This window comes from Papio anubis, chromosome 20, assembly GCF_008728515.1.
Source record: "Papio anubis isolate 15944 chromosome 20, Panubis1.0, whole genome shotgun sequence".
NCBI lineage: Eukaryota > Metazoa > Chordata > Mammalia > Primates > Cercopithecidae > Papio > Papio anubis.
In genome coordinates this window covers 11,080,502-11,098,211 of record NC_044995.1, presented here as the reverse complement: position 1 = coordinate 11,098,211, position 17,710 = coordinate 11,080,502, and the positions used below count along the sequence as shown (strand labels likewise).

General features: G+C 38.5%; 1 protein-coding gene across 5 annotated transcripts in view; it reads left to right on the top strand.

Annotated features, from left to right (window-relative positions):
• Positions 1–10,881, top strand: part of ZNF667 (zinc finger protein 667) — a 31,391-nt gene extending 20,510 nt beyond the window's left edge. For all 5 annotated transcript variants that reach the window (XM_009195419.3, XM_009195417.4, XM_021931472.2 and 2 more), the window contains one exon: positions 8,903–10,881. In XM_009195419.3, coding sequence (XP_009193683.1) covers positions 8,903–10,482 — 1,580 coding nt within the window. In that variant the 3' untranslated portion in view covers positions 10,483–10,881. The remainder of the gene's footprint in view (positions 1–8,902) is intronic.
• Positions 10,882–17,710: the final 6,829 nt, after the last annotated feature.

Below are 17,710 nucleotides of genomic sequence, written 5' to 3'. Positions count from 1 at the left end.
TGTCTAGGAATGTATCTATTCTAGGTTTTCTAATATATTGGCCTAGGTTGCTCATAGTAGTCTCTAATGATCCTTTGAGTATCAGCTGTAATCATTCCTTTTGCATCTCTGGTCTTATGTCTTTTTTTCTTAATCTGATTAAAACTTTGTCAATTCTGTTTTATCTTTTTGAAGAAATTTCATTTTGTTGATCTTTTGTGGGTTTTGTTGTTGTTGTTATTGTTGTTGTTGTTTTGAGACAGAGTCTCACTCTGTCACCCAGGCTGGAGTGCACTGGCACGATCTTGGCTCACTGCAACCTCCACTACCTGTGTTCATGCAATTCTCCTGTCTCAGCCTACCAAGTAGCTGGGATTACAGGCGTCTGCCACCACACCCAGCTAATTTTTGTATTTTTAGTAGAGACGGGGTTTCACCATGTTGGTCAGGCTGGTCTTGAACTCCTGACCTCAGGTGATCTGCCCACCTTGGCCTCCTAAAGTGCTGGGATTACAGGTGTGAGCGACCATGCCCGACCTCTTTTGTGGTTTTTTAAATTTCATTTCTTTCTGCTCTGATCCTTACTATTTCTTTTTACTGCTAACTTGCGATTTGGTTTGCTCCTGCGTTTCTAGTTCATTAAGATGCATCATTAGGTTATCTGAAGTTTTTCTACATTTTTGGTGTATGTGTTTATTGTTACAAACTCTCTTCATACTGCTTTTACTGTATCCCATAGGTTACAGCATGTTTTCGTATGTTGTGTTTTCATTATCATTTGTTTCAGGGAATTTTTAAATTTTAATTAAGAAATTTCTTCAGGCCGGGGGTGGTGGCTCATGCCTATAATCCCAGCACTTTGGGAGGCAGAAGTGGGCAGATCACCCAAGGTTGGGAGTTCGAGACCAGCCTGGCCACCATGGTGAAACGCTGTCTCTCCTAAAAATACAAAAAAGCTATCTGGGCATGGTGGTGGATGCCTGTAATCCCAGCTACTCAGGAGGCTGAGGCAGGAGAATTGCTTGAACCCGGGAGGTGGAGGTTGCAGTGAGCCGAGATTGCGCCATTGCACTCTAGCCTGGGCAAGAACAGCGAAACTCCGTCTCAAAAAAAAAAAAAAAAGAAATTTCTTCATTGATCCACTGGTCATTCAGTATTATATTTTTAAATTTCAATGTGTTTGTAACTTTCCAAAGTTCTTCTCATTATTGATTTCTAGTTTTGTTCTATTGTGATCAGAGAAGATACTTGATATGATTTCAATTTGAAAGACTTTTTTTTTTTTTTTTTTTTTTTGAGACAGGGTCTTGCTCTGTCACCCAGGCTGAAGTACAGTGGTGTGATCACGACTTACTGCAGCCTCAACCTTCTAGGCTCAAGCAATACTCCCATCTTGGCCTACTGAGTAGCTGGGACTACAGGCATGTGCCACCACGCCTGGCTAATTTTTGTGTTTTTTTTTAAGATGGGATTTCATCATGGTGCCCAGGCATTGAGCTCAAGCAATCCACCTGCCTCAGCCTCCCAAAGTGCTGGGATTACAAGTGTGAGCCAATGCACCCAGCTTTTTTTGGATTTTTAAGACTTGTTTTGTGTCCTAATATTTCATAGTCTATACTTGAGAATGATCCATGTGCTGAGGAGAATGTGTAACCTGTAGTCATTGGATGAAATTGTCTAAATATCTACTAGGTCCATTAGGTCTGATGTTTCTTTGTTGATTTTCTGTCTGGATGATTTGTGCAATGCTGAAAACGAAGTGGTTAAGTCTCCAACAATTATTGTATTGTGGTCTATCTTTCTCTTTAGCTCTGAATATGTTTGCTTTATATATCTGGGTGCTCCATTGTTGGGTGTGTATATATTTATAACTGTTATATCCTTTTGCTGAATTGATCCTTTTAGCATTATATAACTTTCTTTGTATCTTTCCATACTTTTTGTCTTAAGCTCTATTTTATCTAAGTATAGGTGCTCCTGATCTATTTTGGTTTTCATTTGCATGGGATATTTTTTTCCCTCCCTTTATTTTTAGTCTATGTGTGTCTTTATAGGGAACGCATGTTTCTTGTGGGGAACAGTTCATTGGGTCTTTTTGAAAATTCATCCAGCCAGTCTGTGGCTTTTGATTGGAGATTTAGTCCATGTACATTTAATATTTATAAGTAAGGACCTACTACTGACATTTTGTTATTTGTTTTGGTTGTTTTGTGGCCTTTTCTTTTTCCTTCTTGTCTTCCTTTTTGTGAAAGTGATTTCCTCTGATGGTATGTTTTAATTTCTTGAATTATATTTTTTTGTGTATCTCTTAATGTATTTTTTTATTTGATGTCACCATGAGGCTTGTAAATAACATCTTATAACCCATTAATTTAAACTGATGACAGTTTGTGCAAAAACAAACCAACAAACATGCAAAGAGAAACTAATAAAAAGTCTATACTTTAAATTCATCTCCCCTGCTTTTTAACTTTTTGTTGTTTATATTTTAATACTGTGTGTGTCTTAAGTTGTAGTTGCCATTTTTGATCAGTCCATCTTTTAGTATTCCTACTTAAGATATGAGTAGTTTACACATCACAATTACCGTATTATAATATTTTGTATTTATCTGTGCACTTACTATTGCTAGTGAGTGTTGTATGTTCAGGTGGTTTTTTATTGGCCATTAACATCCTTTTCTTTCAGATTGAGGAACTCCCTATAGGATTTATTGTAGGATAGGTCTGGTGTTGACAAAATCTCTCAGTTTTTGTTTGTCTAGGGAAGTCTTTATTTCTCCTTCATGTTTGAAGGGCATTTTCACTGGACGTACTATTCCAGGATAAAGGTTTTTGTTTTCTTTAGCACTTTAAATATATCATAATTATTTCTCCTGGCCTATAAGGTTTCCACTGAGCAGTCTGCTGCCAGACGTATTAGAGTTCCTTTATATGTTATTTGTTTATTTTCTCTTGCTGCTTTTAGGATCATGTCTTTATCCCTGACATTTGGGAGTTTATTAAATTGTCTTAGATAGCCTTCTCTGGATTAAAGCTGCTTGGTGTTCTGTAATATCCTTGTACTTGAATTTTGACATCTTTCTCCCGGTTTGGAAAGTTCTCTGTTACTATCTCTGAATACACTTTCTACCTCAGTCTCTCTACCTTCTCTTTAAAGCCACTAACTCTTAGATATGCCCTTTTGAGACTCTGTACTAGATCCTGTAGGCATGCTTTAGTATTCTTCTTCCCTTTGACTCCTCCAACTATATTTTCAAATAGCCTGTCTTCAGTCTCACTTATTATTTCTTCTGCTTGATCAATTCTGCTGTTGAGACTCTGATGCATTATTTGTCAGTTGAATTTTTCAGCTCCAGAATTTCTGCTTGATTCTTTTTAATTATTTAAATGTCTTTTTAAAATTTATCTGATAGGATTCTGAATTCCTGCTCTGTGTTATCTTGGATTTTGTTGAGCTTCCTCAAAATAGTTTTTTTTTTTTTTTTTTTTTTTTTTTTGAGACAGAGTTTCCCTCTGTCCCCAAGGCTGGACTACAATGATGGCATGATCTCGGCTCACTGCAACCTCCGCCTCCTGGGTTCAAGTGATTCTCGTGCCTCAGCCTTCCAAGCAGCTGGGATTACAGGTGTGTCCCACTCTGCCCAGCTAATTTTTTTATTTTTTATTTTTAGTAGAGACGGTTTCACCATGTTGGTCAGGCTGGTCTTGAACTCCTGAACTCAGGTGATCCACCTGCCTCGGCCTCCCAAAGTGCTGGGATTACAGGCATGCTCCACCACCCCTGGCCAAGATAGCTATTTTGAATTTTCTGACTGAACGGTCACATTATCTCTGTCACTCCAGAACTGGTCACTGTTGCCTTATTTAGTTCATTCGGTGAGGTCATGTTTTCCTGGATGGTCTTGATGCTTATGGATGTTTGTCAGTACCTGGTCATTGATGAGTTAGGTATTTATTCTTATCTTTGTAGTCTGGGCTTGTTTGTACTGGTCCTTCCAGAGAAGACTTGCCATGTATTCAAAGGGGCTAGGGTGTGTCTTTGTTCACTGCAGCCATGTTTGCATTAGGGATCACCCCATAGCCAGTAACTCTGGGACTCTTGTAGACTCACAGAGGTACTGCCTTGGTGGTTTTTGGTAAGATCCAGGAGAATTCCCTAGATTACCAGGAAGTCATTCTTCTCCCTTACTTTCCCTGAATGAGTGGAGTCTCTCTGTCTGTGCTGAGCTGCCTAGAGTTGGGGAAGGGGTGATAGAAACACTCCCATGGCCACCACCACTGGACTGTGCTGGGTCTGACCTGAAGCCAGCATAGTACTCACTCTTGCCCAAGGGCTGTGGTTACCACTGCCTGGCTACCACAGATGTTTATTTGAAGCCCAAGAGGTCTTAATTCATCAGGTGGTAAATTCTTCCAGGCCTGTTTTTCCCTTCAGGGCAGCGAGTTCCTTTCTGGCCCAGGGTAGGTCTAGAAATCTTGTCCAGGAGCTATGGCCTAGAATGAGGCCTTCAGGACACTGCTTGGTACTTTATTTTACTGTGGTTGAGCTCATATCCAAGTTGCAAGACAATGTGCTCTTTACTCTTCCCTCTCCTGCTGGAGCTGCCAGCTGTGCTGCCAGGAGGTGGGAGAGAGTTGATACAAACACTCTTGTGGCCACTCCAGCTGGTGTGTCACTGGGTAGCATGTACCCTAAGTCCACTGGTTCTGAGCCAAGCACAGCACTAGGACGTGCCCAGGAATTGCAGTCCTTGTGGCCTAGACTGCCTTTCAGATTTACTTAGGACACCAGAGTGTTTTAGTCTGTAGTGGGGGTACTTGCTGGAACTCAAGTTTCCACCACTGTGGTGGACAATTCTCAGGCTAGAGTTGATTTAAATGCTTCTTCTGGGGGTGCTGGCCAAATTCTGCCCCACGTTGCTTTCTGCTGTGACAGGGCAGCGCTGAGTTCCAATGCAAAGTCCCACCATCACTCTATTCTTCCTCCTCCAAACACATAGATTCTCTCTTGTTGCCATGCTGCACTGCCAGGCATTGGGGGAGGGGTGGTGCAGGCAAATGATGACTGTCTTTTCTACCCTCCTCAGTGCCTCTTTCTTTGAATACAGTGTTAAAACCTGATACTTTGATTGCTCACCTAATTTTTGGTTCCTATGAAGGTGTTTTCTTATGTGGATAGTTGTTCAATTTGGTGTTACTGCAGAGGGGACAATCGCTGGAGGGCTCTGGCCATCTGGCTCCTCCACTTTCTCCTTTTTTCTTGTTTTGTTTTTTGAGATGGAGTCTTGCTCTGTCGCCCAGGCTGCAGTACAGTGGCGCGATCTCAGCTCACTGCAACCTCTGCCTCCTGGGTTCATGCAATTCTCCTGCCCCAGCTTCCTGAGTAGCTGGGATGACAGGCACATACCACCACACCCAGCTAATTTTTGTGTTTTTAGTAGAGATGGGGTTTCATCATGTTGGTCAGGCTAGTCTCGAACTCCTAACCTCGTGATCCACCCACCTTTGCCTCCCAAAGTGCTGGGATTAAAGGTGTGAGTCGCCACGTTTGTTTGTTTGTTTTAAGGAGATAGGGACAGGGTCTTCTGTTACCCAGGCTGGAGTGTAGTGGAGAAGTCATGGCTCACTGCAGCCTTAAACTCCTGGGCTCAAGCAGTCCTCCTGCCTCAGTCTCCGAAGTACCAGTTTGTTTCTTGAGCCCTTGTGAATAGACTGGATATCCACATGAGTTTACCCGTACTGGATAGGCCATAAATCTTTCTTGTAGATTTGCTAGCATTTGTTTTCTGTTTGTAATTATTCTCGTGAATTGTTTTTTCATGATCCTTCTTCTAACAGTGACTTTGTTTTTTATTTTCTGCTTGTATAGTAAGCTTTCATATAGAAAATGCATTAACCATATGACATTACATTTTACTTCAAATATTTCCACATTCTTTCCTAAGACTTATTTTATTTACCTCTTATTTTTCTGTTTGGTTATATGAAAGTTTTTTTCATTTTTGTGTGATTGGAAGTGTTGGCATTCACAATGTAATTTTTCTTTTTTTTATTTCCTTAGTTAGAAATTCATCTGGTTTCTAGAATTTGGGGTATATTTCCTATTATTTTAGTTTGTAGTGATTTTGTACTTCATATTGAACTAATTTACCTGGGATTAATTTTGGTGTATGGTGTGGTTTAAGGATTTCCACATTGAAGATGGGGAGATGGGCTAAGAGGATATGTTAGTATTCCACACAAGAAGGAACAAAGGAAGGTACCAAGGAAAAGGAAGGGAAGCTAAGAGTTTTAGGAGAATGTGAGAGGGAGAAGCAGCTTAACTGATGTGACTTAATGGGATGTGGGGTGGGAAGGACTACAGGAGGAATCCTGGGTTTCTTGTTTTGCTGATGCTGCTAACTTCACTGTAAACATTTCCATTGTCTTCCTGTGTTAATTCCTTATTTTGTCTGGTTGTTTTCTGGAACTTCTACTATTAATAATTATAATGGTAGCTACTACCAGTTACTAAGCAACTGCAGGTCGACAAAGCTTTCGCTAGAACCCTTGGAGCAATATGTGTTTCACAATTCAGAATTGTGCAGGTTTTAGAAAGGAAAACAGGTCATATACTATATGTGGCATAACATACCCAGCAGAGGCTGGAGCAGCACCCCAAAATCAAACACACTGAGATAGCTACGAAGACTAGACTTCCCAAGAGCAATAAATGGAGGCTATGAACAGTCTTACTGCATTTCAGACGGGGTTTCACTCCAAACGTCCAAACATTCAAAAAGGAAAAGAAAAAAGGAAAGACTTTGGTTCTCAGCTTTTTGAATACTGGAATGGCAGATTAGAGGTCACAGCGTGTGCCAGAAATTTTGCACATTATTTCCAATTCTCATGAAAATCTTGTGAGGTAGGTGATTATATTTTCAAGATAATATGCTTATGGTAATAGAGTTAACAAGTGAGTCACAAGCTTATGTAGTTAAATGAAAAACACCTCAGTTAATTCAGTAATGTCTGTGTTTAAAGCACAGCTAGGAAATAGAAATATAATGTGAGCCACATATGTACTGACAAAATCTTTAGTATCCACATTCAAATAAAAATTTAAAAACAGTGATATGGTTTGGATCTGTGTCCCCACCAAATCTCATGTTGAAATTTAATCCCCTGTGTTGGAGGTGGGGTCTGGTGGGAGGTGACTGGATCATGGGGGTGGATTTCTCATGAATGGTTTAGCACCATTCCCTTGGTGATGTCTTAGCAATAGGGAGTGAGTTCTTACAAAATCTGATTGTTGTAATATGTGGCACCACCTCCACACTCTGTCTTTATCCTTGTTTCACCATGTGATGTGCCTTCTCCTACTTGGACTTTCACCATGAGTAAGAGCTCACTGAGGCCTCCCCAGAAGCCAAGGAGGTGCCAGCACCATGCTTGTACAGCCTGCAGAACATGAGCCAATTGAACCTATTTTGTTTATAAATTACCCACTCAAGTATTTATTTATAGCAGTATAAGAACTTCCTAACACAAACAGGTAAAATTAATTTTAGTAATATATTTATTTAACCTAATAGATCCAACATATTATATCATATAACCAGTCTTTTCACAATATGAGATACTTTACGCTTTTTTGTAGTAAATCTTCACAATCTGGCATATGTTTTATACTCGTAATATACCTCAAAACCAGCCACATTTCAGTTCCTCAGTAGCTACAGGTGACTAATGGCTACTACATTGGATAGCATAGTTCTAAACCTATGTTTATCATTCCACATTCACTCAGGTTTATAGTCAGTTTGCTACACAAGTAGTTATTTTATATCATCTTGGACTTTGACACCCTGTGCCAGCCATATTGGTTTATTTTACTAAATAATAGATTCCTTCTTTTAGCCTAATCTCTTACCTATTTTTCTGAGTTTTTCCTGCTTCTTGTTAAAGTCCTCACCTTTGTAAATATCTACATACAGTCATATGCTGCATAATGATGTTTCAGTCAACAACAGACTACATAAACGGCCACGGTTCTATAAGATCATAAAACTGTATCTGTACTGTACCTTTTCTACATGTATGTATATTTAGATACACAAATACTTATCATAGTGTTAAAATTGCTTACAGGATTCAATACAGTAACATCACGTACAGGTTTGTAGCCTAGGAACAGGCTATACAATATAACATTGGTGTATAGGCTATACTATCTAGGTTTATGTAAATCTACTATAAGATGTTTGCACATTGATGAAATTGCCTAACAATGCATGTCTTACAACATATCCCCATTGTTAAGCAACACGTGACTGTACTCAGTTCTAATTGTTACTAGTTCTTTTTCAATTTGATCTTAAGAATACACTTTTTTAAATCTACAACTTTATTAAGGTAAACATCATAAAAGTCACTATATCTGGAATATAATTAAATGATTTTGGATAAACTTACAGAGTGTGTAACCATCAACATAATCCAGTTTTAGAACATTTTTATCACCCCTGTAAGATTCCTCATGCCCATTTACAGTTAATCCTCATTCCTACCTTGAGTCCCAGGCAACCACTTATCTTCTGTTTCTGTAGATTTGCCTTTTCTGGACACATTCTCCAATAAACATATGTTTATCCAGTGAACAACCTGTGGAGTTCAATGTGCAGTATATGGCATAAAAGTTATCCTATAAATAAAATCTTAACTTACTCATTTTCCAATTACAGACTCTTCTGAATTCTGGTTATTAAATATCTCTGTAAAGCCTTTAGTATGGTCATCAAAACCATAATAAAACACTAAAAAGTTATTGTTTTGGTAATCAAAATTGTTATGATTAATAATGATAATTGCATTTATATTGTAGAATCTTCATTTTTTCAGCACAGGAAAGGAGAAACATTTAATTCATTTATGTCTTTCAGACTCGGGGTCTAAGTGTGAGACCAAGAAGTTACCTCCAAATCAATGCAGCAAATCTGGGCAAAGCATCTGCCAGAAACTAGTTTCTGCACAACCAAAAGCTCCTACACGAAAGAGTGGCTGCAACAAAAATTCAGTCCTAATAAAGGCTAAGAAAGGGTATTCTGGGAAGAAACCTTTAAAATGTAATGACTGTGGTAAAACCTTTAGTCGAAGCTTCTCTCTTAAACTTCATCAGAACATTCATACTGGAGAGAAGCCTTTTGAATGCAGTAATTGTAGAAAAGCTTTCAGACAGATCTCATCCCTTGTACTTCATCAGAGAATTCACAGTGGAAAGAAAAGCCATGAATGTGATAAATGTGGGGAAAGCTTCAATCAAAGAACAACCCTTATTCTACATAGGAGAATTCATGATGGAAAGGAAATTCTTGACTGTGAGAAGGCCTTGAGTCAATGTCAGTCTTTCAATATACATCAGAAAATTCACGTTGTTGGGAATGTCTGCCAGTGCAAAAAGTGTGGGAAAGCCTTCAGTCAGATGTCATCCCTTTTACTTCATAAAAGAATTCACAATGGAAAGAAAACACATAAATATAATAAATGTGGGAGAGGCTTCAAAAAGAAATCAGCCCTTGTTATAAATAAAAGAATTCATGCTGGAGAGAAAATCCCTGAAAATGTGAAGGCCTTAAGTCAGAGTCTACAGCAAAGAAATCACCATTTAGAGAATCCTTATAAATGCAGAAAATGTGGGAAATTCTTTAATAGGATTTCACCCCTGATGCTTCACCAGAGAATTCACACTTCAGAGAAACCATACAAATGTGATAAATGTGACAAGCTCTTCAGGCGGCTTTCAACCCTTATTCTGCATCTAAGAATTCATAATGGAGAAAATCTATACAGATGCAATAAATGTGAGAAGGTCTGCAATCGGCATTCATCCCTTATTCAACATCAGAAAGTTCATACAAAGAAAAAGAAACTATTTGAGTGTAAGGAATGTGGGAAGATGTTTTCTGGAACTGCAAACCTTAAAATACATCAGAACATTCATTCTGAAGAGAAACCTTTCAAATGCAATAAATGTAGTAAAGTTTTCGGCCGCCAATCATTTCTTATTGAACATCAAAGAATTCATACTGGAGAAAAACCCTACCAGTGCGAGGAATGTGGAAAAGCCTTCAGCCACCGAATCTCTCTCACGCGACATAAGAGAATTCATACTGAAGATAGACCCTACGAATGTGATCAGTGTGGGAAGGCCTTCAGCCAGAGCGCACACCTTGCCCAACATGAAAGAATTCACACTGGAGAGAAGCCATATACATGCAAAACATGTGGTAAGGCCTTTAGTCAGCGCACATCTCTTATTCTACATGAAAGAAGTCATACTGGAGAGAAACCCTATGAATGTAATGAATGTGGAAAGGCCTTTAGCAGTGGCTCCGACCTTATTCGACATCAGAGAAGTCATTCTTCAGAGAAACCCTATGAATGTAGTAAATGTGGGAAGGCATATAGTCGGAGCTCATCCCTGATTCGACATCAGAATACACATTCTGAAGAAAAAGCCTAAGGTGGTTTTAAATCTATAAAATCAACGAATTAGGCTATCAAAGATATGGCAAATATTTATTTGTCTATAATGTAAATTTTGTGTATATGGGACCATTTGATGATATGTCGCACTTTGAAAGCCAAAGAGCAAAAGTCATTGGTGATTTTGACCTCAGGATTTGAAATTAACTGAAGGAAACTCAGAAGTTTGGTCAGCCATTGGAAATGAAGATCATTTTTTATTTGATAAGAATGACTGGCTGGGCAGGAAATGAAGATCATTTTTTATTTGATAAGAATGACTGGCTGGGCAGGAAATGAAGGTCATTTTTTATTTGATAAGAATGACTGGCTGGGCACAGTGGCTCACACCTTTGGAACCCCAGCACTTTGGGAGCCTGAGACGGGCGGATCATGAGGTCAAGAGTTTGAGACCAGTCTGGCCAACATGGTGAAATCCCATCTCTACTGAAAAATACAAAATTATCTGGGCATGGTGGTGAGCACCTGTAATCTCAGCTACTGGAGAGGCTGAGGCAGGAGAATCACTTGAACCCAGTAGGTGGAGGTTGCAGTGAGCAGAGATTGTGCTACTGCACTCCAGACTGGGCAACACAGCAAGATTCTGTGTCAAAAAAAAAAAGATTGATATTTTACTTCCAGCATAGTTTTAAAGATAATTCATTGGTCACATACAACAAAGTATAATTCTGAAGTCCATTATGGGGCTCTGAGCCTGGTTTAAGGTCACAGAAGAAAGAATTGGAGTCTGTTTCTCAGATCTAGAACTATCAAATATCAGGAACTTCTTGGCAAAACAGGGTGCCACTTTCAACTGACAAACTTGTGGGTGAGAATAAAGAAAAGTGAGTCTTTAGGTAGATAAAGGCATCATTCACTCATAATGGTGTGTAACAGTAGAAACCTTATTGTACCATCTCCATGGATATGAGAATATATGATCTTCATGGTGTGAACATCTAACGTGGCTGAGACAAGCTATCAGTAAAAGAACCAAGATACAGTGAAGAATGAGGATTTCAAAGCCAGGAGAAATCAGTATTGTTTTATTTGGAAATAAATCATCTATATTTATATGAATAAACATTGGTATTTTCATGTAACAATACTGGTATGCAATAAGTGATGAAATATGAGTTGTTATGGACTGAATGTTTGTGTTTCCCCCCCTCAAAATTCATTATGTTAAAATCTTCACCATCAATGTGATGTTACTTGGAAATGAGGCATTTGGGAGGCAATTAGAATTAGATGAGGTCATGAGGGTGGAGCCCTCATGATGGGATTAGTGCCTTTATAAGAAGAGACATTGGGCTGGGCGCAGTGGCTCATGCCTGTAATCCCAGCACTTTGGGAGGCCAAGGTGGGCGGATCACGAGGTCAGGATTTCGAGACCAGCCTGGCCAATATGGTGAAACCCCGTCTCTACTAAAAATACAAAAATCAGCCGGGCATGGTGGCATTTGCCTGTAGTCCCAGCTACTCGGGAGGTGGAGGGAGAAGAATCGCTTGAACCCAGGAGGCAGAAGTTGCAGTGAGCCAAGATCACGCCACTGCACTCCAACCTCGGTGACAGAGCGAGACTGTGTCTCAAAAACAAACAAACAAAAAAGACATCAGAAAGCCTGCTTCCTCTCTGCACCATGTGAGGATGCAGCCAGAAGCCAGCTGTCTACAAAACAGGAAGAGAGCCCTCACCAGAACCTAACCATGCTGGCCACCTGTTCTCAGACTTCCAGGCTTCAGAACTGTGAGCAGTAAATTGTTGTTTAAGCCACCCAGTCTATGATGTTTTGTAATGGCAGCCCAAACTAATATATGGAGTGGAAACCCTAGATTTATATACTGGGTTCTTTTCCTGTCAGCAGTTCAACATGTGTAGTAACTTTCAGTCTCTGCTGTTTGTGCCAAATATATAAGAAATAAAATCAGAGAACTTTTTTGCAATTGGATCATATACAGTTGGGCTCTTCTGTGTAAGTTTTCCTTCTGTAAAAGCTATTTTTGAGAATACCTAAAGTTTAAGATGACTTTGTGGAATGTACATGGGTTAGGTCATCCTAACTTTGACCACAATTGATAAAACAACAATCCAAATTGTGAGGGGTGAGCATGCATACAGGATAGTACAACTAACTTCCCAGTTAAACTTGTTCTTTCATATTTGTAAAGCAAGTATAAAAATCCACCCCTTGGAGCAAATGGGTGAGCAAACAGCACAGAGGTTACTCATGCAGAGGCATGTCCTTTTTTCCCCCTCTTTTCTACACACACCCTCTAGCTTGTTAATTCCTCTGCCAATCTGCCATACAAATACACGTCAGTCCCGAATGAATTGTGACACACCTGAAGACTGGGGAGAAGCAAGAGGATGCCCTGCCCATGGTAACCTAATTTCCTCAGGCTTATCTCATTGCCTATTGCATTTCTTGTTCCTCCTGGGGATTTCAAGAGAGCATTAGAATGGCAATACATGATAAAGTTAACTTGGAATTACTTGTGAGAATTGCATATCTTCACTGATTTATTTCTGGCCTAGTCAAAAATCCTCATTTCATCTAGTTTTGTCTATTCTCTCCTTTTCTTAAACTCTTAAAGGCATTAGTGAAAGTGCCATAAAGGTAAGATAACTTTGGCTTTATGTGTCCTCCAAATGCTTGGAACTCAGTTACATCCCAATAGGCTGAATCATTATTTAAATTATTTTGCATTACATGAATTTTAAAAATATATCCAAACTAAGAAGGAAATCAACTTTGTGTTTTTTTTAAAGACCTGAAAAAACTGGCAAGAAAAATGTTTTGCTTTATTCCAAGACTGTTGTAGGAGAGCCCATTATTACAGTATTTTGCTTTTAATAGACACCTATAGATTTCCAGTTTTCATTAGCAAACATTTTAGCTGCATATTTGTTGTGCATGTAGATACCCTGGACCAATCACTGCTAAATCCTGGGGATATGTAAACGAATAAGACACTGTCCTTGCAACAGACACTTACAGTTTACCAGGGAATTCAGGTAATATGGAATTCTGTATAAGGTGCATAGGTAGTACAGAGAAGAGGATGATAAACTTCATGGTGATGGAGGTATGGGGACAGGGATTGTTTTTGCAGATATCATTAAAGGAAGAACATGAATTTACTAGGCACACAAAAGTTGGAAAGCTACTGAAGTCAAAGAGAAAATTACAGATGCATAAAATAATAGCAAATAGTAATAGAGTATTTGGGGAGTTACAAGCTCCAACATTTAGGACAATGACACATAGTTCAATGGTAAGCACTCAATAAATATTTGAATGAATGTAAATAGTATAGATGGGGTTTCTGAAGCATAATCCAATGGGACCTAAACCTTAAGGTCACCCTGACATTGAGATAGATCCTTGGGAAAATCAGTTCTGACTCTAAAGATAAGGAATCACTATTCATATCTGAAACCTTTGGTGAACTTACGATAATACAGCAACAACAAACCATAAGCCTTCCTCAATTCCTAGCTATAATAATAAAAATCTTACCCACCCATCTCCCACACGCTAAAGACTACATAGAAAAACATCCCCTTTCCAGGAATTAAATTTATTTACCTTCATATCTGTTCTACAGAAGATACTTGGCTTTCAGGAAAAAAAAAACAAACAAAAACTATGAGGCATACAAAAATGCAAAAATCAACACCTTACCCCACCAAGAAACAAAACATTCATCAGAACTAGACTCAGAAATACATAGCTGTTGGACTGACATGGAACTCAAAGGAACTATGAGTAGTATCTTAAGAGTTGTAATGGAAAAGTGCACAACCGGCAAGATTAGATGGGTAATTTGAGCAGAGACACCAAAACTATAAGAATAAAATGGAAATACTGGGAATGAAAAAAGCAGAAGAACAATGTCTTCTATGGGCTCATCAATATTCTTGACATAGTCAAGGAAAAGGTAAATGAATTTGACGTTTGGACAATAAAAGTTAAACTAAAACATAAGTCGGGTGGGGTAGGACAAGAAGGAACAGAGAATCCAAGAGCTCTGAGAAAATATCCATTGGTCCAACACATACACATAATTGGAATCCCAGAAGATATATAATAAGTGGGACAGAAGAAATATTTGAAGACATAATGGCCAATATGTTTCCAAAATTTATGAATCCAGAACACAAATCTATGAAGTCCGGAGAACCTCAAGAAAGATAAATATTAAAATCACACACACACACCCCACCTCAGCCATATTATGTTCAAACTACTGGAAATAATCTTGAAGCAAGCCAGAGAGGGGAAAAAATTACATATAGAGGAACAAAGTTAAGAAACTTACAGCAGACTTATCAGAAGTATTGCAGGCCAGAGGACAATGTAATGGCATCTTTTAAGAGCTAAAGAAAAAAACTGTCTTCACGAAATGTTCATGAAAATCTTTCAAATTGATAAATACTCTCAGAGAAACAAAACTGAGAGAATAATACATTAAGACCTACTCTACAAGAAAAGTTCTTCAAACAGAAGGACGGTGAAACACAACAGACACTTGGAGATACACAAAGAAATGAAGAGATGCGGAAATGGAATACATGAATGTAATAACTTTTAAAACTTATCTAAAAAAGTAACTGGCTGTCTTAGAGTAAAAATGTACCAGGTAAACAGCATATGAAAGTAAAATATGACAAGCATAATGGATGTCAGAGAAAATGGGAATATATAAGATCTTAACATGTTAAGTTGTATATTATTTGAATGTATATTCCAATTAAAGATGTAAAGTAACAACTGAAAATGTTTAATTAGATGTAAACAATAATATAAAATAGAATTATTAAAAATGGTCATTTAGACCATAGAAGGCAAAAACAGAACAAAAACCAAAGAACAGATAGAACAAAGGATAGAGTTAACAAGGTGGATAGATTTTAATCTAACTATATATTTAAAAATATCAAATGTCAATGATCTAAATATACCAGCTAAAAGACAGAGATTCTATGATTGAATGAAAAAGCAGTATCCAACTATAAACATACTTTAAATATAAAGGCATAGATAAAAGTTAAATGGTGGGGAAAAGATACACCATGCAAACATTAACAAAAAAGCAGAAATGACTATATTATTATCAGATGAAGTAGACTTCAGAACAAGGAATACAATCAGGGATAAAGAGCAAGATTACATAATGATAAAAGGGTCTGTTTACTGGGAAAATGGATTTATTGGTTGATTGATTTTTTTGAGACAGAGTCTCGTCTCACTCTTGTCTCCCAGGCTGGAGTGCGATGGCACAATCTCAGCTCACTGCAACCTCCCCCTCCCGGCTTCAAGCGATTTTCCTGCCTCAACCTCCCAAGTAGCTGGGACTACAGGTGCCCGCCACCATGCCTGGCTTAATTTTTGTATTTTTAGCAGAGATGGGGTTTCACCATGTTGGTCTTGAACTCCCGACCTCAGGTGATCCACCTGCCTCAGCCTCCCCAAAGTGCTGGGATTACAAGTGTGAGCCACCGCGTCTGGCTGGGAAAATGTAATTCTAAATGAGTACACGTTGAATTGCAAGGAAAAATGATAGAACTGCAAATAGAGAAAGACAAATTGACAATTGTCATTGGAGACTTCATCACTCCTCTTGGTAATTAATAGAACAAATAGACAAAAAATCTGTAAGGATATAGAAGACCTCAACAACATAATCAACCAACTTGACCTGGTTGACATTTGTTAATATAAAACATTCCAAACAACCCACATTCTTTTTAAGTGTTCATGAAACATTCACCAAGACAGAGTATAAATATTAATAAATTTAAAACATTATTTTGCAAACTATATTCCTTGACTATACCAGAATTAAAGTTGCAATAAACAGAGACATCTGAAAATATTTGGAAGGCTTAAATTACAAATTCCTTTTTTTTTTTTTTTTTTTTTTTGAGATGGAGTCTTGCTGTGTCGCCCAGGCTGGAGTGCAGTGGCATGATCTTGGCTCACTGCAAGCTCCACCTCTCAGGTTCACACCATTCTCCTATCTCAGCCTCCCAAGTAGCTGGGACTACAGACACCCGCCACCACGCCCGGCTGATTCTTTTGTATTTTTAGTAGAGATGGGGTTTCACTGTGTTAGCCAGGATGGTCTCAATCTCCTGAGCCCGTGATCCGCCTGCCTTGGCCTCCCAAAGTGCTGGGATTACAGGTATGAGCCACCGTGCCTGGCCACTAATTCCATTTTTCTAATATAGAACTGAATATTTCTTCAGTAAACCTTGTTAACTTCTTTCAAGAATTTTTAAATTGTCAAATTGTTTGCATAAAGTTCATAACATTCTTTTATTCATTTAATAACTGTATCATTTGTAGTGATACCACATCTGCCATTCCAGATACTGATAACTTGTAGAATCTTTTTTTTCTTTGCCTGCAATTTTTTTGTTTCATTGACCTTCTCAAAGAACCAGCTTTTGTTTTTCAGGTTTCTATTTCATTGGCTTCTGTTCTGATTTTTATCATTTCCATTCTTGTGTTAACTTCGGGTTTCATTGCTCTTCTATTTCTAATTTGTTAGGTGCAAATTGGAGTCATTGATTTGAGTCATTTGTTTTGTAACATTGACGTTTAGTGCCACTGTATTTCTTTCCAAGTACTGTGGTACATCCCATGCATTTTGATGTGCTTTTTTCTAAGTTTCATTCAACTCAAAATATTTATTTTCCCTTTTGATTTCTTCTTAGAAATATGGTTACTGAAAAGTGTGTTCTTTTGTTCTAAATATTTGGGTGTTTTCTAGTTACTTTTCTGTTATTGATTTAAATCCATTCTGGTTAGAAAATATATTTTGTGTGACCGGGCACGGTGGCTCACGCCTGTAATCCCAGCACTTTGGGAGGCTGAGGCAGGTGGGTCACGAGGTCAGGAGTTCAAGACCAGCCTGGCCAAGATGGTGAAACCCCGTCTCTACTAAAAATACAAAAAACTTAGCCAGGTGTGCTGGCAGGCACCTGTAATCCCAGCCACTCGGAAGGCTGAGGCAGAGAATTGCTTGAACCCGGGAGGCAGAGGTTGCAGTGAGCCGAGATGGCACCACTGCACTCCAGCCTGGGTGATGGAGTGAGACTCGTCTCCAAAAAAAAAAAGATAGATAGATAGATAGATAGATAGATAGATAGATAGATAGAAAGAATGAATGACTTTAATCCTTTTCAATTTACTGATATGTGTTTTAAGGCCTGG